We start from the raw sequence: 22,775 nt of genomic DNA, 5'->3' as shown, positions 1-22,775 counted from the left end.
TTCAGCAATGCAGCAGAACCCTAACCTAGCATGTGTATTCCAGTCTGGACTGAAGGATTCTCCTAATGCACTGGGAAGATGTGGCTGCATTGGCACTACACTACTACAGCCCTCATTCAAATGCAGTGTGTCTCATCTCCACGAGGTAGATCTGAGGTACTTCACTGGTAGGATCTAAGCAGATATGTTGTGTCATTCTGAGGTCAGAACTACTGTTTATACGTTTCTTTAAATGCATAAACTGACTGTTCTTGTCCCATGTTCTTACTCACTTACTCTGAGGGATGAATCCATTGAAATAGCTGAGGTGTGGCAGAGGTTCATGCAGAAGCACAGGCCTATATTGCTCCTGTTCATAAATGTACACACAGTAGGCTCAGTTCTTCTACCCTGAATCTGTTTTCTAGTTACTCATTACAATGATGAATAATGAAATTTTTATATGGCTATGATGCTTGTAGAGCACCTGGGAATATGGAGTCATTGCTCCTGCCTGTATCCCAAAGCAGCAGCTGATGGCCAGGGAAGGGTTTAACAATTGCACCTTGACTGAAGGAACTCTTTTACACAACCCAGCTCCATGGGACTGTGGAGTCTGTCTGGGTGATGAGGGGCAGTCTCATGTATGGTTATGCCAGCCAGGGGCGCTCAGATGTGATTGCTAAAACAAGTTATGGTCATTTCTATAAAAGAGCTGTTGGTGCTTAAATTAGATGCCAGACCAGCTAGCTTTGAGGGGAGATCTGTTACAGAGAACAGACCAGGCCAATTTTCCAACCACGTGTTTTAAAAAGGACATGACATTTTCTTCTCAAGTGGATCACTGGTTAGTTTATTTCTGTTGCAACAAGGAATTTTCTGAGACTAAATCCTGACCTCCTTGGACTGAATATGACCATAGGTAAGGTACAGTTTTAAATGCTAGAACAGAGCAAACTGATAACAAAGTTCACTTGTTGGAATAGTCCTTGCATGGTCTGTGCTTCTCTGCTCCTTACAGAAGGGGCAGTTTGGCCTGACAATGAAGTAGAAATTTGTGTTTCATATGACATTACAACACAAGCTATCAGGCTGACAAAAGTTTAACTATTTAAACATAAGATAAATCAACAAAATCAATTCAGTGGGATATACAGTTATTAACTATTAACAAGGACTCATATACAGTCTCAAAATAATGTACCATCTGACTCATCTTTCAAACAGAAGTTATTTAATGGGATCAATAATTTCCCCACTCAAGAGCTTTCATGAATTCCTCTTCGGTAAAAGAAAGCATCTTGGCAGCTTCAATGTGCATCTAAAAAAAAAAAAAGTGAGCAGAAGGTAAAATAGTGTGAATGAGCAATACAAAATCCTGACTACCTGGGATATTTTATGGGTTTTAATAAAGCAATTAATATTTAATAATTAATTCATTAATAAAGAAATTCCTGAAAATCTGACAACTCTTGTGACATCTGAAGAACACACATAAGAAAATGTGGTCCACATTCTTTCAAGCTGATCAACATACAATTTAAAGTTATTACAAAGCAAATCTCATCCTACTACTGATATTTAATGTCTTTGGGGAATATTTTCCCTCTATCATTCTTCAGTCTCTGTCTGCTCTGTGCATCTGAAGCTGCCACAAATATTACACAAATAGCCTAAATCAGGTTTTTCTAATTCATTCAACAAAAGGCCTGTTTGAAGCAGACTTGAATCCTCCCCCTGATTGTGAATACTGAGCACATGTGAGCTTCAGCTGCCCTTCCCCAGTGCCTTCTGCCAGAAGCTGCAAGGGGCAGGGTTAGCCTCAGTCCCTTCAGAAAGGACAACTCACAGCATCCTTCCTCTGTGAGTAACACTTTTTGTAAGAAAAGGTAAGTGGCTTTCTCTCCTATCTGCAGTTCTGATACAGCAGTTGTAATTGCTTAAAAATGTATTTAATGCAATTTGTGACATCTGTCTGAGTCCATGGGTTTGGTTCCCAGTCAAACAGAAATGCTGCTCTGTGACACCCATTTCAGTGAATTCATGTTCCAGAGGACAATGAGCTACCTCATCTGGAAGAACATATTTTGAGTGAATGCTGTGTAGTTTTCATTCTCAAAATAAAACTGCAGAGCTAGAAGGGCCAGCCAAGGGCTAAGTTAGCACTATTGCTGTTGGGTGAATCCCCAGGATCTCCTCTGCATCCTGTTACTGCCAGAAAAATTCTCTTGCACTGGAAATACATAAGCAGCCCCACTTCCTCTTTTCCACTTACCTGTCCTCCTTTGCCCTGTGTTGGGGAGGTATTCCAGAATCAAGAGTGTGGTTTCATATTGCAATTCCCAGTTCTTAGGATCAGGGTGCAAAATACTCACACTTAAGTTGCCACTTCATACAGAACTATTCTTCCTCTTGGGGCTCAACTGCTTCAGAAGTGTTTACTAAATGTCTGGTGATCACTGAGTACTCAAAGGGTAAATAAAATGTTCTACTTGCTTATCTCTAGGGCTGGCCCTTCTTAAAGGGGGTTCTGCTCAACAAGCCACCATACATTGCTTGCTTTAGCTGTCTTACAGCTTTGGTTTGAGAATGCAAGAAGTGCACTGACTCCACCCCAAAATGAATCCTGGGAGATTCTGCAGAGTAAGCAATTGGAGGTGACCCATTCTGTGCTGTTAAGGTCCTGTCCAGCCCATAGCTCTACATGTCTCATGCTGCCTCAGAAGGAGAACTGATGGAAATTACTGCACACATCCCATGTATTTTAAGTGAAAAGTGTAATGGAACTAGTAAGTGGAAAATAATTTGATTTGAGAAATATCTCTTAGTATAGATTCTTCTCATTTTAATTTCCTTCCATGTAAACTCACAGTTTTCAGGATTACTTTGCTGGACAGTAGATGCATTTAGCTAGAGGTTGTTAGATGAAATACACCCATAGTCTGCTCCTTACCTTTTGTCTCTTCAAAATATCAATTAACTTTAACTGCTTTTTAAAACCTGTAATCAGCTCTCCTTTTTGTTTCTGCAGTTTCTTGTTTTCTGCTTTTAACTCTTCGATCATTTTGAGTTCTTGATTAGCTACATCCTACCAAGGGAAGAAAAGGAGAAATTATGAAAACGGTGCTTTAACTAATGAAACCTGGCATTACATAAGAAAATGACAAACAGTAGCCACACATGACACTTCTGAAAAGAAATGGGATTAATCAAAATACTCCCACATTAAGGCTTAAAAAAGAAAATAAAATCTTGGCAACAAGAATCATGGTTTGCCTTTGTATGTGTTAGGTGTGTATGTGAACTTCTCCCTCTTTCTAAACAGGTCTCATTTTCACAGAAATGAAGAAAATCAGAAAGGCTTTAACTTCATTCTGTACATTTCTTCTCCCTCCAGAGTTTGCAGCAGTATCCTCTAAGGTAACTTACTGAGGCCTTTTGTGACTTGCTCCAAGTTAATTTTGGGGCTGCCTGTAAGAGATACGAAGCTCCCAAAGCCCATCAAGCTTTTTGTCTCATTCTAGCATTACTGAGTGATTACAGACTGGAAATTGCTTTCCTCAGCCACAGTACCTTGTTGCTTTGCTTCAGTTTATTCAGCTCCACTTTGTACTTCTCCACTTCTTCCAAGGCCCTGTTTAAACGCACCTCTGTTGCACTCTGAGTGGCTGCGCCCTGCTTTTGGGCACGCTTTACACTCTCCAATTCCTATTGAAGAAGGAAAGGACAAATCAAGAAAAATATCATGAATAATGGTGTTCTAATGAATCTTGTATCAACAACACACAAAAAAGGCTCACCCTTGAAAGCTGAAGAGTCTGAACTTCTTTGGCCTGTAACAGAACCTGTCTCAAAGACAATTCTACCATTAAAACAACCCATTTTCCTTTGAAATCTTGAAAAAGGATCTTTCTCATCTTTATTTTTTTAAGCTTCTCTTGGGGTAAATTGTGAAGCTGATCATATAAGATTGAAAAAACTTGTATGATCAGTCAGAAAAAGAGAAAAAAGTATCAGTATGTCCATTCTGTGACAGATTTTGGAATGGTGGCTGGTGTTCCCAGCTCCTTCTTCCCACCGGCTCCATTCACCTCTTTTCCCCAGAGATTACTACATGCAATTCCCACCAAGAAGTGAAAGCAGCCTGCTGCAGATGGCTGAGGGTAGTAACTATTTCATCTGGCAGAAAAGAGTTCATCAAGTGTTATGGCACCAATCAAAGCAGTCATCTCTTGACTCTGCTGACAGGATTTCATAGTGCTGTAAGTGGGGAAATGAGAGAAAGGAACCAACTTGAGGAACAGAATAATGAGACTAAAGATCAGGGAATATAGATAAAATACAGAGTAAAAGAAATAAACAACTCTGGCAGAAAGAGCACATCTTGTGTTTTATGAAAAAAAAATAGACTCTTTCTTTAAAATATCAAATATTTTTGTAATGGGCACAGGAAGTTTCTTTTACCAAATCAAGGTAGAGAGGGGGCTTACTGATAATGAGGTGGCCCTCAGACTGCCTCATTTCTGAGCAACTGTTCTATTTTCTCAATTCTGCACCTGTTCTGTGGTGGTTACTCAAGACTTCCACATCATTTATCCAAGAAATACATACTAATTGACCTCTTTGTCTGGTATCAAGATGATGGAGTTGTGAATGAAGACTATTACATCCTTTGTGCTATATATTTTATTCTGCATTAATATGAAAAGCTTTGGAATAGTCTTTCAAGCATTTAATGACCAAAAAAATAGTCTACATGCAATGCAAATTACTTACCAGCTAATCAGATCATTTAATGAAAGAATTCTAAGAATTCTTTTAGGGACTTTTGACATTTGCTGTCATACATAATACCTTATCAAGGACTTTTTTGCAAGTCATCTAGTCAGGGTATATTGTTAAATGTATTAGGCTCCAAGTTTTTAATCTTAAAAATATCTGAAATAAATGTTTTATTTTGTAACTAGGCAAGGTTTCTGCCATTTCTTCAATACTTTAAGTCAAAGCTGGATTAGTTTTGTCATATAATATTTATCTAAGAGTGGGAGGATAAACTACTGTGTTTTAAAATTGCATCCCATTTCAGTTTCTGGATTTTCCCCACTGTTCTGCCATGGCTGAGGCATTGAGTATCAGCAGGGGCTGTGATGGTCCCCAGGTAACCCTCACCAGGCCTTCTGTCCTCCCAGCAGCAGTGCAGGCAGCACTGCCATCTTTAGGAAGCTCTGCAACACCTCCCCAAAAAACAATTTTGAGAGAAGGTGTACTTAACATCAAGCCTTTCTTCAAGGCAAGTGATAACCCCCTGCACAAAAGCTTAAAAACAGTAAGAGTACAACTTTGGTGTTTTCCAGACCACTATGTAACATTAGAGCTTGGCTGAATAAGTGGGAGAGAACACAAAGAAAGGAATGATCTTGTAGACCACTGGTGAAAGAGATGAGAGAGGTGATAGCATTTATGAGATCAACTAGATAGAAAAAAATTGGAATGCTGGAAAGAAAAAGATGGAAATTTCTGGGAGTATCAGAATTCAGTTACTGCCTTAGGTGGGTGCTGCAGCAGTAATGTTTACAGAGACTGAACACAAAAAAAAGAAAAGGTAAAAATAATTAAATAGTTACCATGTTTCAGGTAAATTGTGAAAAGCAGGTGACAATCTTTGCCTAGGCACATACAAAAAGTTCCCGGGGGATTAATGAATTAAAAAGACTTGATAATCTAAGGAGTTTGGGGAAGCATGTATCACACCTTAAGTCTATCAACTACATTGCAACAACAGAAAAAGCAAAAAAGCCCTAAAAACTGAGGTTACATTTGGGCTCTCAGCTATACAGAAAACTTTGTCCAAACTGAAAGAGTCATGAGAGTTCAGCAGCACAGTAGCACCATTTCAAGCCTGTGTTCACAGGAAATTGCTTTTAAACATGTCTGGAATTGATCTACACTACATTAATTAAATAGGGTTGAATAATACTTCATATCAAAAAAATAGAGCAGTTTTTAGTCTTCTAAATCCACTGGAGATTTAAGCAGTTACTGCAAAATTATTTTTACATGCATGGTTTTTGCAGTTACATAATTTAATATAGCAGAGAAAATGTGTAAAGTAACTTCTGAATTAGCAGAGAATCTTTCATTACACATACTTGCTTTTTTTGCTGTCATAGTATTTTAAAGGATTACCACTATTTTTCATGACCAGGGCTAACTGGCAACCTTGATGAATTTTAGAAAACACCATCTATGAGGAACAATGGAAGCAACTGAGGATGGTAAATCCAAAGCAAAGACCAGGGAGGGAAGTGATCATATTCTGGCTATGGTACCTGTGCAGGGGAAGTGAATAACCTTTCATCCCATTTCCTAAATACTTTCTAACTGTGACTGAGTGCAAGGAAGTGATGAAAACTGCCACTCCAGAAAGCTGTAAGTACAGGTTAAACAAACTTATATCCCAGATGGTTTGAATATAATTTGTCCTGTCTTGCTTTAAGAGAAGGAACTAAATTACTGTAAATCTCTAGGCCCTATTGACTGTGAGCTGATGAGCAGCACAAACAGTAGTACTGAATATTTTTCCTCACAATCAGTTTAAGAGAATTTAAAACCTCCAAGTATCTGCACAAAAAACCACAAAGACCATGTTAGTTTTAAAATGCCAGAACTATGAAACATTAGGATATAAGCATGCCCACATGAATCCATACTATGATTAATGGAAGTATGAGTCTTTGATGGGCTGAGCTGTGTTCCGTTTTCCCCAGTTTTTTAACTGAAACATTCTCCTGGTTGTATTACAAGTACTACCCAACACTGTATGTATTCCATGATTTTGAAATCAACCTCTCTAGCTCTAAGTAATTAAAGAAAAACACATGCTGCCCTTAAGATGAAGTTGCAAACAAAGCAAGCTCTGTCTGCAGCCATCTGCTGTGCTGGCCATGGCACCACTGGGGGACAGCAGCCACACTCACCTGGCTCAGCCACACTGCAGGGCCTGCTTTTCCATTTGCAACAACAAGCACATCCCTTCCCTTACCTGCACAAGATAAGCTTCAGGTGCTTTTAAAAAAAAAGTTCAGTAGGTTCTACAGCTTACAACAGAATTTACAGAAGCAATTAAAAAAATAATTAAAACCCAAAAAATGAAATTTCCTTGTACTTTTCAGGATTAGTTTTTAAATTTGACAGCAGTTTCTGAAAAGGTAGTTTTGTCTCTTGTGGGTCTTTTACATAGGAATTTAATTTTAAAACACAGAAATATATGACTGTAAAAGCAGAAGAAAAGGTTAGCAAAATATATTATTTCTTCCTTAAAAAAAATTAGGCCATTTAAAAATACAATTCATAAATTAACAGATATTGAAACATTAATGAGATCTTTGTACATGGCTGTATCACTCCATCAGGGAACAGAGGGTAATTTGATGTGGGTTTTTCCCTTTTTGAGATAAATAAGACTAATATCTGCAATACCTTTTCTAGTGCAGTGACCTCTTGTTGTAACCCTTCCGTTTTTTTGTTAGCTTCTTGTGACAACATTTTGTACTTCTCAATCTGAGACTGCTGCAGGCTGATTGTTCGTTGCAGTCTTGAGTTTTCTTCTTCAGTATCTTTGAGCTGAGATCCTAAATTCTGATTTTCATCATCCTGTGTGGCAGTAATTAGCAAAAAACCAGCGCTAAATTATTGAAAGGAAACAGGAGGATAATGCAGTAATAATGTCTTGTAAATAACAGGCAGTTAGAATATATGTGCTGTAGATTTAGAAATAGCAACAAGTAAGACTAAGAAAACAAAACGCCATTTCACCAAGATAATACTTTAAAAAACAGTAATACTTTTCTCACTTAATATTCTGCAGTCTTTTACTTGAAACTGTCTTGTAGCAGTATGTAAAACATTTCTCATAGCTCAAAGGTTTTGAAAATAATCAAAATGTTATAGAATTATATGAATAACAGTAGTACATAGATATTTTGTGACATTTTTGTGAGAACAGCTAAATGCACATATTAGGAAAAATTATGGGAAAAAAAAAGAGACTATAATTACTGATAAACCACTCCATTATGTTTCAGGAGATTATCTGGTTTTGACTTAAAAGCAAGCTAATGATCCAGGATACATCAAATATTCAAATTTAAGATTCTCTTAACATGAAGTGAGTCCTGTCTTAGATTCATGACCTACTGGCAATTACATCCCACATTAAGCATTATAATTCAAGGCATTTTTCTTTTATAACCTTTCAAACATGGTAAGTGAATACTAATGTAGATTGTTTCAGAGACACATTATGCCCTGCTTTTCTTTAAGCAAAAGAAACCAAGGCACATACAGAAATGGAATTTCTGTGAAAAAAAGTCTCTCTGCTGTTCTCTCAGTCCCTTGGAATACCAGCTTCCCACCTGAGAAATCTGTATGCTTTATCCTAAGTGCTTCTCATGACTTCATGCACCTCAGAAACTCCCACCTCTTTAAATTTAAACAGATTTACTGCTTCCTTATAACAAGTGGACTGTGAATTGGAACCAAACCCAGAATCTATCTCAAGGCTTTGCCAAAATGAAATTTTTGTGACCTTCTGAATGTAATAGTTATTTTCACACCAGAGAAACTAGAACCCAAAATGATAAATTTACATACAAAGTGTTAAGGGAGCAGGACTAGAAAAAGTACAAGGTTGTCTTCTGTCATCTGCTACAGTAACTGAATTCTGTCATGATTTTGGCATGGAATGATGAAGTTCAATAGCTTCTGACAAAATTATATTTGATTTGAAAATTACTTTAAAATCTAATGTACCAACATTCTTCTGATCACAGCATAGAAGTATTGAAATGCAGAAGCAACTGTGTTGATAAAAATGAAGTAGAGATATAAAATATCAAAATCTAATTACTTCTAAAGATTTTATTCATGTACTTATTTCAAAAAACCCATTTACTATCATCCTGCTCCTTAATGCTAAATTAAAAGCGTGTAAGAAAACACATAGGTGTTTAGCCATATGTTCTTAATGTCATCATCACTTTTGGGCCTGGGGAATAGGTGGAAAAAAGCATTCTGAAGTTAAGAGACCACAAATAAAAATAGTGCAGTTATGTAAAATAGAGAGTTAGTTCAAAAACCTTGCTTGATTACAAATACATGAATAAGAAGTGATCTGTCTGGCAGACAGATATGAACTACTTAAGTTTTAACAGTTCAAGAGCTGTTTGAGCATCACTTTAAAATATCCTGCCAGACAGTGCAGATTATAAAACTCACTTGTACATTCTAACAGTGAAGTATCAGTGTAGCCTCACAATGCCTTAAGTTCAGGCTGATCTGCTCAGGTACGTCATTCCAAATACTGTCCTCTGCATCAGTTGTACTCTTGAGCCTAATTTCTGTTTTGATTACAATATTCCACTTTAAATAGAAGCTCTTTCCACACTTTGATCCACTGATGACACTGAAAGCACCTGACTATTTCTCAAGATTTTCTATTTCTCAAGCTAGTCTGTTTCTCATTTTCCCCTAAACATCCATCTCATCCCAGCAGCCAGCTCTGGGCACACTTCCCTTCTCTCTGTACTCCACAATCTGCATTTCACCACCACTGTTCCTCCTCCTTTTTCTCAGGCTCCCTCTCCTTCCCAGCAGGAAGGAGATGGTTTGAGACTTTGCAGAACCACAGCGGCCCTACAGCTGGGGCATGTCATTGTTCCCAGTGGTTCTCTCCTGCCCCAAATTATTTTCCATTAAGTGCATTTTGAAAGCTTTTAGCCCAAGATCACACTTATACAGAAATTACCACCCCCAACTCTAAATCTGTACAGTATTTAAAAGAAATAGAACATTAACTCTTAATACTTGAAACAGAAAAGTTGAGAGAATTCTGTTTTGGGATTATTTGTTAAAGAGGAACCTATTCCATTTCTAGATTAAAAAATTAATCCCTTACCTTCTTCCTGCATTCAAACACTATATTTGCCAGGTCTTCCTGCATCACACGTAACTTTGCCTTAAGAAATCTGATTTGAGCTTCTGTGAACATAAAGAGTTACATTTAATATACACAAGTCCTCATTATTCAATGCAGACAAGAACCAAAACTGATGCAAGAACTCACTTTCATCTTGTACTTAAAACCACATGACATTGTTTATAATTATTGAAGAGAAATAGGCAAACAAAAACCCAGATTTCTGAAAAAGTGTTTGCAGATTTCTCACACATTCTTAGGCAAAGCTTTGTATAGATTTTTTCCTTTTAATGACTGAACTTGACATCTTTAAATTGTAAAAGACTCATAATGCTGAACATTGAAACTTACTGAAAACTTGCATCATACCATGCTGTACATGGCAGCACTTCTTGAGTTTGAAGTCAACAAAACTGTATTGTAGGGCATGTCTACATTGCAATCCAGCTGGAGCTACAACTTCTCTAGTTACAGCCAAAGTGATTTTAAGCTGTGCACAACAAGGAATTTGATGTAGGTTGCAAACCCCTCCTAACAGGTAAATATCCCTCCCACACAGTACTCTATGCTTTGTAAAAGTACACCGCTAACATTCTTCAACTAATAGTTTAAAATTAAATCCATGTAATCAGATGTTTTTCCAAATGAAATTCTGTCTTGCTCTTGGACAGCTAAGGAATGGACTGGCATGACAAAACAAGCTGTGTGGGAACAGTCTGTTCTCATACTTCCTATTCCCCAGATCATTCACAAGGAACTTCCTCTGGAAAGACTTCCTTTTGACAAGCATCAAGCATGAAAATAGTCTGAAAATCAAGCTGACTAACATAGGAATAACCATTATTCCCAGTAGTTACAAGAGGAAAAGAATAAAGTGAAGGAGAAGGACCTAGAGCTAAGAGTGGAGGAATGGATGGGTACAGGTGTTCATTTGCTGTAACAGGAATTTGTTTCATTTCACCCATCTTCCCTCATCAATTGAAGCTTAAGCTTTAACTCTGAAGAGGTCAATAATAAGTACAGTTTAGGAAAACACCATGAAAAAATAAGATACAGGCTGACTTTTATTCCTCCTTTTATATCCTTGCTAGCTTCTGGTAACTAGTGGCTGTCAAGATGGAGACCATAATGAAAACTTCATGTTTAATCCCCTTGCAGGTACTTCTATACTATTAAGTTATTTGATTTTCTTCATGAAACATACTGTAGTTTGGTATTTACCACATCCTGTGGCAATGAGCTGGCTAATTTAATTATTCTTTATGTGAAAGAGAAATACTTTGTGTAGCTTACTTTAAATCCAATTTAATGTGGCATTTACTAGTGTTTGCATTAGAGAAAGACAGCTTTCCCTTTACCATTACTGTTTTCATTAGAGAACTTTCATATTGCCTTTAATAGTTTTATTTTCAAACTGAAAATTCAAATTCAAGCTCTTCCACACTTCTCATTGCACTGTACACTCTGAATATGTGTTTTTGATAGTTCTGCATCCTACATTTGAGATCTGTGAGGAGCTGAGAACTGTGCCATTCTCAAGATGAGGTAGCATTAATTATATAATAGTGTGATGGTAACAGCACAATATTCTGTTTTCTGCTATCTTCTGAAGGATTTCTAAAAATTCATTGCCTTTTCCACTGTGAACAGGCAGTAAGTTTGTGCTTTTGGAGATTATTTAGTTATCACTAAATTAAGCTATTTTATTTAGTTATCATTAAATTTAGTTATCAATAATTAGGGAAAGTCCAGCTCAGTAGTAGGTGTGACTGCAGTTGTGTAGTAGGTGGGATTGGAAAGCTGTGTTTTCTGTCAGTGTTACTCTGCCCTCTTTAACACAGAATATAAACTTGTGCTTCACCACCTCACTCAGTACATGAGATTCTTTTGCAATACTTCATCAGTCTTAACTACCCTAAAATAATTGTTACATAGACAAATTTACCAGCTATCAATGTAAGCTCTGTGACAAATTCCTCTAGGGCTACACCACTGCCTGTGAAAACTGGTTTTTTTCACCATTTTGTTTCCTCTTTTACTCAGCTATTAGTCCACAGACAGCTCCTGTCTTATTCGGCTGTGTGTCATTAAGAGCATTTAGCAGTAAAACCCGTGAAAATTCAAGTGCACAACTAGAACTGGATCAGTCTTGGGAGGTGCCCATGATCCAAATCATCTGAATTCTGACAAGGGGGAAAGATAATTAAACAATTAGCTTCCTAACTGGTCAATTTTAATCACCTGATGAGGGTGATAAGGGGGAGTATCACTTCATAGGATGGTCTTAGGTTATAAAGTAACCAAAGATTTAGGGACTAAACAAGAAAAGGACATCAGAGAGACTCTGATACCCTACAAGAAAGAACAGATTTCTTGAATTCTTGAGATAAGATGAAGATGAACATGAAGTGCAACAATATATTCAAGTACTTTATGTATAAGGGTATATTAGATAAAAATAGAGCTTCATGTTCAGCCATCTCTATGTCTGTGTGCTTCTATCATTGCTGGTTACTGCAGAGCTGAATTATAACTCTCCCAAAACAGTCCCAGACTAAAATAATGTCTAAGCTACTGTGTTGGCAGCACTGTGGTAACCTGTGATTCTGAAATAAAGACAGAGAACCCAATTTCAGGAAGAGTGCTGCAAGAGGCTCAAGGAAAGGACAATACTATGGAATTTTATCAGCACATTGGCCTAAACAGCTGGGCACAGGCACACAGGCCTAAGGAATCCATTATGGAGATTCCCACTGAGCCCTCTCTGTAACAGGGCCTGCTCAATACCTGTGCTGCTTCCTTGTGAACACCCTAACTGAGAGTCTGACAGTGCTGGGGTGCCCTGCAATAGCGTATTTACCACTTTAAGGAGGCATTCAGAGTGTTCCAAACAGTCAACATCAAATTCAAAATGCAAAAATCAATCCAGAGGATTTTTATTTCATCATTAAAGTTACAGAAACAATCCTCAATACTCCAATACATGCCCTTGGTCCCTGATTACAAGGCACCAGTAATAACTCTTCTTGAGTTGCCTTGAATTGATTTGGTAGAAGTTTCCAATGCAAGCTAAAGCAATTTCTTTTTGGTTCAGGAAGAAAACTATAAAAAAGTTATCTGAGGATCTGTTATGGGAGACTTGGTAACAGAAGATGTGCAAAGAATTACATGAGGTTAGAAACCAAGCTATTTCTGTGTTGGCATGCTTGTTGACATCAAGCTGTTAGATTAAAAGGAGAGCGCTCAGGCACTTCCAGCTACTGGGGTGAATCTCTGACTTCATGCTCACTTCAGCATTGTAAGGAACTACACAAACTCACTTTTATCACACCAGAGCCAAAAAGACAGATGTGTGTCATGCCTTTAGCCTTGCTGGCAAATGCTCCAATCCCTTCCCTGTTCTGTTTCTAGGACAGATATAAACACACCATTTGCAGTGGGAAAATATCTGGAGGATTCTAATTCAAGCACTGTAGCTGAAACATTACCTTGTTTCAGCCACTTGCTGAGATCCACAGCACTGCTCTGAGGAAAGGCTTTTGCCTCCAAAGACAGAGTCTGTGCAAAGACTGAAGCTCATCTTTTTGGAAATACAAGCTGAGCATCCTGTACTTCTGTTTTCCCAGTGAAATGAATCAAATGCCATGCACTTATTCAATATATGTAACCATCCAAATACTTTCCTACAGAGGTGGAAAGGAAGATAAAAATTCACTTTTCCACATAATCAGTTACATGTGAACTGATCTTCCTCTAGGCCTATGTAGAGAGGAAAAACCTTCTTTCCCTTTTCCTTTAGGTTAAGGGCTATAGAATTTTCCCTGTAATTTTTACAGAAACTCCTTTTTTCTCTCCCCAGGAAAACCCATTTCTAACAGTCATGAAGAAAGAATAAATGTACAAGTCATGGAAGGAAACTTACCTGCTCCCATCTCATTTGCAACCCTTGGAATAATATCATCATCTTGACAGTCTGGTAAGACTCCTTTCTTTAGTCTTTCTTCAACTTTGCTAATTGTTTTTGCTAAAGAAAAACCTATGCAATCTTCCAGTACTGCAACACCATCAGCACTTTGTACTTCCACATTTCTTATTTTTGAACTAAAAAAAATGAAAACCCTAGATTTTAAATTTATGATACATCATATTTTTGTCAAATATTTTTAGTATTTGCTATTTTTAAGAGTGTACAGTTATTTACCTGCATTTAATGCAATTACATTACCTGCATTCATATGAAAGATACATCGATGGCAATTTCTCATTTGCTTTCTGTAAGATACCTTTACCATATTCCACATAAATAATCACAAGATTTTACATACTATAATGTAGAAGACAGAGAAACCACTACCATTTTCAACTGAGAAGATTTTGGCATGGTCTTCTCATCCAACAAATCCATTACTAAATCAGAGTAAAGCAAAGAAAGAGAGGGATGTTCTATTGGCTTTGGCTACTGTCCTGGTGTGATCTTCTATCCTCTGTTGTCATTTCTGCTCTTTCCTCTCCCTGCCACGTTATCTTGTAGAACTCTGTTGCCCCTGGCTGTACTCCTACCTTATGACAATTTCTACATCATTATGCCCAGCCTAGGAAACTTCACTGATCCTAGAAACTGCATATCAACATTTTCATGAAACCAAAATGCAGGGTAACAAATCACCTACACAGCTTTCTCCTATAGAAAGGTGATCTCAATTCTCACAGGATCTGAAGCTCCTAAGTTCTTATTCCAACATATCCTCATTCCAGTCTCCAAACCCCTCCCAGCTCCTAACTTTCTCCCACATCTTTTGGGTTGTCCCACAGGCTCTGTATCAGCACAGTTCCACTTCCAAACCTCATGAGCAGGTGCCAGCATAACAACCTCCCCTGAAATGCCCAAGGGAGGTCTGAAGGGTCTCCCCAGGGATTTCCAACTCCTGTAAGACAGCCTCAGCCTGTCAGTTCCATGTCCTGCCACCTTGCAGACAATTTTCATCTATTTTGGTATTATGACATAATTCAAGGCTGTTTTAATTTGCTTCCAGGCTCTTCTGGATTTTTTGATGCTTCTCTCTTTGTCCAGATCTCCCTTTCTTGGTTTTACAACCTTGAATTTGCTACCTCCAGAGCTGAAGCCTCTCAGCTGGGAGCCCCTGGAGGCTGTGTTGTGTTACTGAGCCTCTTGTCCTGTGAGCCCAACATTCACTACAAGGCCTCATGTTCCCCAGCACCATCTGATCACAAATCAGGCTGCAGCACCCAGGTGTGCTGGCCCAGGCTGCCTCAGGTGCTCCCTTCCTGCTCATTGGGCTTCCTTTCACTGAAGGAGTTTACAGAACTCAGCTGGCAGCCTTGAGAAGTGCTAAAGCAGAAAGCAACTGTTTCATTGCTGCAATATTAATCACGTATATTCACTGATAGTTTTTGGTGCAAGTAACCAGAAATAGCCACCTGGTGGAGCTGACTGAGGAAGTTTGATACATTTATTTGTATAAATATAAAAGCATACATCCATAAAATAAGTTGATAGAGAAAAACAGCAACTAAAAGATTTCATTACATACCTTGAAGTTGTTCTTTTTCCCTTACTTGCAGAGTATGGTCTGTTCTGAGTTGTGGGCACAGAAGGAAATTTCTTCTTGTTTTCTACCTAAAAGTTTTTTCAAAAATTAGTGGGGTATTATTATTATTATTGAATTACTTTTTTTTTCTAGTTTTTTTTGTGTTTTTTTTTTATTCTTCTTCATCTATCTATACTTAAGGTAGTTTTCAAAGAATGCTTTTCAAACTTTCCAAATGACTTCTCAAGTTTATTTGCACTCATCTTTAGCTTGCAAACTTTTATGTCTCTACACCCTAACTGTAATACACCCAATAGTCATTGGCTCATGGGAGTTTTTCCACACGTACATATATAAATCTATGCACAAGCAAGGCTCTGAGCTTTTATTAATTACTGGACTGTCATCATACCTTCAAAAATATGGTATTTTAGGCATTATTTTAGTCTTATAAAGTCCCCATTGAAGGAAGATATAACAATACTTCTTTTACTTTCAAACAAATATTCTAAAAAATTAGAGGGTTTTTTACTGTATTCTGATAAATAACTTCAGATGGTATTTTAGAAGCTCCAGCTCATCTCATAAAAGTTTCAATACAGTTGTAGTTAGAGACTACTGAGATTGTTCTTAATCTCATTTTTCCATTATAGCTTCTAAATTCAGTTACTCTGACTACTTGTTTATCTAGACAGTTATTATTAGAAGACACTAGTACTGCCTGTAGAATTATAGAGGTGAGGGAGGGAAGAGAGCAAGAAGCTAATTATTTTCTAATATTTTTCACTTTGAATTCTTAATTTGATGTTCAAAACACTGAACATTTCTCTCAATGCTGAAAAGAAAACAGAATACAAAAATTAAACATTGGGTAAGTCCACCTGACCACCACAGGCACTGAGGAGCTCTGCTAACAGTGTCCCTGTAGCATTGCTCTGGGCATCACTTCCCTTTGGCTTACACATGTAAGGGCAGGGTAGCCTCAAACCATGAGCCATTATATTTTTGAAATTATGCTAGAAAAGAATTTAACCAGGATAGTTTTGGTACCTTTGCAAGTGAATTTGTAAGAGATGAAACTTCGGGACAGTGAGTATCTCTGCCATAAAAAAAAAAAAAGTAAAAATTCACTGATCTATAAAAATGTGAACACTTTGCAGTTAAAATACAGCCCCCCTGTCAGAATCAGAATAACATTTTATAGGTCTAGAATAAACAATACAGCTAAGGTAGGAACATATCCTGAATTCAAGCATAAATTCAGTCTCATCCATGGTCTGTCCAGTCTACCCCATTTGCAACCCAAATCACCTGGTGAGTCTATAGTATCTCATACAGCAGTACTCATGTACCAGAACCCTGATCTTGTCTCTTGGAATTCAGGCTCCTGGTAGTTAGATAATGATTCCCTGTAGCAGGGAGTACTCAGCCAAGAAGCAGAGTTACAGCTTCCCCAGGACAATCCAGACCCAAAGACTGCCAGCAGCTCACTGGGTAACACCCACATGACATAAACCCCCTGAGCTCACACAAACAAAGTGCAGATATAACCAGGGTCCTCTGCATCCTCCACCTGTCCTGGCAGGATCAGATTAACTGTTCTCAGGTCAATTGACAGGGACTGACAGAGGAATATGAAGTGGAGCAATTTATACATTAAGCCTCATACAATTTTCTCTGAAATAAGTATTATAAATATGGTATCTATTTTACAGTCAGGGAATAAAACTAAGAATAAAAAAAAAAAGAGCAGCTTTCTTATCTGCTTATTTGGCTGAAAACTGTGCTTCTCAGTAACTGAATTTAGGTTAAATGATTATTTTCCAAGTCTATTGAAATTAAGCAGAAAGTTTTAGCATGCTGTGTACTATTCAGGTCAAATTCCTTGTCAGATAGATATACAGATATGTAGATACAATTTTGCTTTCAAAATGAGTTACGAGTGAATGTATATTATTGCAATGAAAGGCTGTTTTTAAACTACCCTTTATAATTTTTTTACTTCAATTAAAACACTGGCTTGTAACAGATTTTGAATAAAATTTAAATTTCTGGCTCATTAAGTCACTTAATTTTTTTTGTCAGGCTGATTTGAGCAAATGTTTAGATCTTGCTTTAAAAATTTCATAGACGTTCATCAACAAGAATTATCTGCACAAAGCTCCGTATTTTATTAATCCAAAAAAACCCCAACAACAACAAAAACAAAAAAAAAAAAACCCCACACAAAAAAACCAAACCACAAAAAACAACCTGGAGAAATCATCTGTGTGTGGCTGGCAACAGACCTCAAGAATAGGATGATTAGTTTTTGTCTATTTACCCCAGTTTCCTCAAGCTTTCTCCCTATTGGCTAGCTCTAGGAGCATGCAGAAGGTGAGGATTTGCTGCCACAGAAATAGCAGTTCTATGTTATTCTGAAAAATATGAAAACGCAACACGCTCTATACTCAAGAAAACAAATATATTCTTTCCCTCAATAATCTGTTCCTACTGTACCTATTGTCTCAGGGTCGCCTTAAAAAAAATCAAAACAAAAAACCCAACCTCATTGTATCTCTCAAATTCTCCTAATGGTTCTTCCCTGCTGCCCGCCCCATTTTGCCAGCCGCTTGTGCATGTGCAGCCGCAGCTCGGTGAGAGGCGGCGCACACGGGCAGCCCCGGGCCGGGCACAGCCCCGGGCCGGGCACAGCCCCGGGGGCGCAGCCGGGCACTGCCCCGGGCCGGGCACAGGGGCGGCCGCTGCAGCCCCGGCGGGCACCGGCGCTGCCCATGCGCGGCCCTGCCCAGCGCCCCCAGCCGTGCCCTGGCTGCAGAGGGAGCGGGTAAACAACAGCTCATTGCAGCGCGCTCTGACCCGAGCTGCTTTGTTGCTAAGGAATTCAGATTTCCCTGCAGACAATGTGCTGCAAGTACTCCAGAACAAATTCATTTAAAATATACGCTGACTTGGAGAGTGACTTAAATATTTGTTGTCTTTTTTCTACTTCGCTTACTCATTTGTTTTTTCCCTTCAACTTATCATTTTCCCCCTTTCTTTGCTTCAGTTCCTCTCTCCTTTACAGTTGATTTTCATTCTCCTTAAAGGAATCAATAGAAATTTCAACGAGATAGTTCAAAAGCATCTCAAGTGCTTCCTTGAGATTTAAGGCCTATCTGCTTGCACAATTTCGAAAAAAAAGAATTTTTAATTAAATATTAAATACTTTGAACTAATCTAATTGAATGGCCTCAATGTTCACTCATGGATAATCAGTGTGCCTAATTCCTAGCACACATTTCTAATTTTTTTTTCACTCCAGCATGGGATTTCCAGTCTTCTCTCTTGTAAATGTTTACCAGAACACTATGTTTACCAGACTGTGGTTGTTTTAAGGTGTTTTAATTTAGGTTGGTAAATGGTAGGTCAGCTGACACTCTGACATGTTAGTTACCCTTTTTGCTTCTTCTTTTAAAAATTCTTCCAACATTTCAATTTATTCTAATGTGTACCATCAAAGCTAATAATTCTCTTTGTGGGGCTGAATCTTCCAATCACATTATTTAATAAAGCAACCCAAAAACTCAACTCCAGTTTGAAGTTCTTAAAAATTCTCTGTCTAATATTCAAAATCCATCTAACAGAACAAGCAACTAAAGTGAGATCCAGAATTTGTTTAAAAAGCATGATTATACTGACTCATAACACATGAAGTTTCTTGCCCCTCACTCCCTCAGCTATGGCTTTAAAATAGGTCAGGAATCATTTTAATTGTAGCAACAAAGTTTTGCTGGTAGATAGGCTTCTATCATAGAAGGTGCCTTACTGTCACACTTTTGTGTACTGAAACCCCCTTTTACTTTCAGAAAAACTCCATGTCTTTGCTTCTATTCTACACAAAAGAAACTATTTTATCATCTTTATCAGACCTTCATATACCCTATTTGAAAATATTCCCAACTGCAGCTTAACATTTGAAGTATTTTGTTGTCTGTTCCTGTATCTTTCTTAGCCCGATTAGTAGCATCATAAATTTAGGAACCTACAGATGAGATTCTTGATAAACTGAGTATTAGTCTATGTTAAATTCACCCATTTCCCACACTCCCAATACACAAACCCTTGAACAGCTAAGGCAATAATAATGCCCCTGAGTGAGAAAGGGAATTCAGCCCTGTCCCCACTGGGGGGCTCTGGGGTTTGGACACTCGGGCTGTGATCGTCCTGGCCAAAGGCATGCAGGCCCCAGCACTGTAATGGGATCCACATTCCAGAGGGTGGCAGCTCAATGTTTGCCTGTCTAGGGCTTTGTGTTTGTTTTCATCAGGCATTTCCTGTCCCAGGAACATTTAGGCCAAGTCAGATGTGAACCAGTGTCTATTCCTTCATTTTGTCAGCTCAACTGTTAAAAACCATCCACTGCCAAGTGCCTACTGTTTGGTATTGCAAAGAAACCTGTGACCTTACTTTGCTCTTTTACAAAGGTCAGCACTGCTTAATATCTTAGATAGAACATTCCAGCAAAATTAAGCCTTCCTTGAAATAACAAGGAATAACACTGCTTAGGATCCCTTTTTTTTTTAATAATAGGAAAAGAATTAGACTCCACCAATGCAGTATGCAGCAAAGACAGATAAAACAGGAGCATGGTTAGGACACACGGCATGCAGGATCAGTGTGAGGTTCCCCACCAATTATACACAGCAGTTGTAAAGCACATACCTCTGTCTGTCATCTTCAGGTGACTTATTCTGTGCTGAAACTGGCTGAGATAGTATCTTCTGTTGGCCTTTCTTCATTAAAAAAAGGAAAAAAAGCAGTTGATTTTGGGAGATTATAATCCATTAAAGATAAATACCTATTTGTAAATCACAAATCACAGTAACTACAGTCTACTATGGAAAAGAATGGAAACTAGTCTACTGTGGAAAAGAACTTTTGAAACACAGGAAAAGATGTCTAAAAATGAAAATGCCATTACTGTTTTGTTGTTAAATGTATATCTGTGCAATCTGGCCATGCCATGTGGTATATTAAGTACCCTAAGAATATTTCATCTTCTGCTATATTTAGAGAAGAAAAGAACAGTGGTTTTGTTGTTGCTGTTTTCTAAAGGAAAGAGACTAGATGCTATTTTGGCTGTTTCATCTGCTCCTGTTCAAATGCCAAGCATTTAGCCTCAGCTTGTCACTGCTCAAGAGAAGAATATGTTTTCACAGCCCATAAAATTTAAGTTTCAACAGTAGGAAAAGTGCATACAAGCACAGCTTTCCAGAATACTTAGTAATTTGCTTTTTAAGCCTTGTTTACTTGAATGAGTGTACGTATAATGAATATTTCTAATATGCAGAACACCTTCTCCAAACTGTTTTGGGTATAAACCACACCTGTCCCATTCTCTTTTCATTCATTTGTCCAACTTTCATATAAAGTGTTGATTCCATCTGGTTAAACAATAGTACTGATAATGAACAGCAACTTTTTCTGTTTTGAGAAAACTTCCTTCTTACTAAGTTCATGTTTTCTGTTTGTGTTGCTTATTCTTTGTATCTCTCTCAGCTTGAACAATGTAGATCATATTTCACTAGGAGGTTACTGTAACATTATCTGGTTTTCAAATACTAATTTTTAGTATTTAGGGCATAAAACCACCTACAGATACTTTTCTTAAACAACTAAACAAGTTTTTAATGTGGTTTTAGGTATGTATCTGCACAAATGCTGTAGGCAGGTGCGTGAATACCTACCTGATGAAATTACATAGAAACTATTTTTTAATGTATTTTTAATACAGGTTTACAACTCCGAAAAGAAATAAATTAAAGCTTACCTTGCATTTGAAAGCAACATGCTTTTAGTAGTCAAGGTCTAAATTTCTTTTGAAGCTCAACCCTGTGTGCATGTGAATGCAGACTAAATTACATAACAGTCTGCTACTCACCATTAGTTCTTCAGCCTGACGCACCAGTATTTCAGTTTTGGCTTCTAATTCTGCATTCAGTCGCCTAAAAGAGTAAGAATTTTTATCACTGAGTTTTTGAAAAATTTAAAAAGAATAAATGTCAGCGTGACAGTATTTTTGCCTGAACTAAGTGAAATTCTAATGATTCCTGCAAAGGAATGCTGAAACACTTCAAGGTATTAAAGTTATGTTTCAACAATTTCCTGTGTTTCAGCCAAATGAATAGTAATAAAACACATACACCCATTAAACAGCACAGTTTAGACTATTAACTGTGAGAGGTGAAGGATATCTTTAGCTTTGGACATGCCATTTCTTAATACAGATTGCCTTTATTTCCTGAAAGTTTTCCATGTTTAACAGAGGCCTTCCTTTCAGTACACCCAGCAGCAGGGGTTGGGGAAGGACTCGTGTAGGACTGCATTGCTCATCAGGTGTTTTGAGATGTGTTGCTGTATGGATGTGCAGGTTACAGCACTGAGGTGCTCCTGTGTGCTCTCACACAGCCCCTGGTGCTGTGACTGCCGGAGTGTGAGATGCGGCTCTCTGTTCATCGGGGCTGGGCACTAACAGGTAACAGGGACAGGCCGTCCATTTAAAACCTTTACAGCTTTTAAGCTGTTTTTAACAGGCTTCAGCTTTTATACAGTCGTAATTTAGAACTAAAGTCAATGTTCAAAGTGCAGAAGAACCTCGTGTCCGGGCCTAGAGCCTGCCTGAGGCGCGGTGTCCCGGGGCGTGGGCGCTGTCCCGCAGCCCCGGGCAGTGCCATCCGCCCTCTGCGGGGACGGGGCCGCGGCACCGGCTACAGGGGACGAGCTGTGCGCTGGTCCCATGGGCCAGGGCCTCCTTACTTGTAATGCTCCTCCTTGGCCAGCCATGCTCCGCTCAGCGCGCCGGGCCCCGCCAGCGCCTGGGGGCTGCCGGCCGCTCTCTGCACCTGCGGGGAGAATGCCATAGTCAGCGGGGCGGGCTCGGCACGGCCCCGCCGCTCCGAGTCCGAGCCCAGCCCGAGCCGCCGCCTTACCCCAAGCAGATCCCCGCCCCGCCGGGCCGCGCCGACCGCCGACATTTTGTCCGCGGCGAGGCCGCTGTGGCGTCGCCTTCGCCCGGGCAACCGGGGGCCGCCCGCCCTCGCTCCCGCCCTCCCTCCTTCCCTCTCTCCTCCCCTCCGTTCAGGTCAGGGCCCCAGCGACCGCCGCGGGGACAGGCCCGTGCGCAGGGACCAGCTGGCACCCGGCATGGCACTGGGCTGCCACGGGTTCAGGTGAGGGGCAGGTGAAAGCGTCTGAGGGGCCATTACCATTGTTAGTGTAATAAATATTTA

At 38.9% G+C, this 22,775-nt stretch overlaps 1 protein-coding gene across 2 annotated transcripts; it reads right to left on the bottom strand.

Annotated features, from left to right (window-relative positions):
- Positions 1-41: 41 nt before the first annotated feature.
- TEX9 (testis expressed 9) lies at positions 42-22,540 on the bottom strand. Of its 2 annotated transcripts, XM_054273139.1 has the most exons (12): positions 22,476-22,540; positions 22,303-22,388; positions 21,428-21,491; positions 20,209-20,279; positions 16,555-16,603; positions 15,508-15,593; positions 13,878-14,056; positions 9,935-10,017; positions 7,459-7,632; positions 3,553-3,687; positions 2,933-3,067; positions 42-1,300 (listed from the first exon to the last, which is right to left on the bottom strand). In XM_054273139.1, the coding sequence occupies exons 1-12, from the start codon at positions 22,518-22,520 to the stop codon at positions 1,223-1,225; spliced, it is 1,185 nt and encodes a 394-aa protein (XP_054129114.1). In that variant the 5' UTR covers positions 22,521-22,540; the 3' UTR covers positions 42-1,222. The 2 variants fall into 2 exon arrangements, with proteins under 2 accessions (XP_054129114.1, XP_054129115.1); XM_054273140.1 differs by lacking the exons at positions 13,878-14,056; positions 16,555-16,603; positions 20,209-20,279; ... (1 more) ...; positions 22,303-22,388; positions 22,476-22,540 and having other exon boundaries at positions 15,508-15,576.
- Positions 22,541-22,775: the final 235 nt, after the last annotated feature.

The sequence above is a fragment of the Melozone crissalis genome, unplaced genomic scaffold, assembly GCF_028551555.1.
Source record: "Melozone crissalis strain CALT ecotype California unplaced genomic scaffold, PUWL_Pcris_2 ptg000014l_1, whole genome shotgun sequence".
NCBI lineage: Eukaryota > Metazoa > Chordata > Aves > Passeriformes > Passerellidae > Melozone > Melozone crissalis.
The sequence above is the reverse complement of the archived record's forward strand: the minus strand, read 5'-3'. Positions and strand labels throughout refer to the sequence as shown.

Coding starts and splice junctions, on each gene's coding strand:
- TEX9 (XM_054273139.1), bottom strand. CDS start 22,520: ATGTCGGCGGTCGGCGCGGCCCGGCGGGGCGGGGATCTGCTTGGG. Junction 16,604..20,208: donor CCTGAAGATGACAGACAGAG/GTATGTGCTTTA, acceptor TTTTTATGGCAG/AGATACTCACTGTCCCGAAG. Junction 15,594..16,554: donor TTACAAATTCACTTGCAAAG/GTACCAAAACTA, acceptor AAAAACTTTTAG/GTAGAAAACAAGAAGAAATT.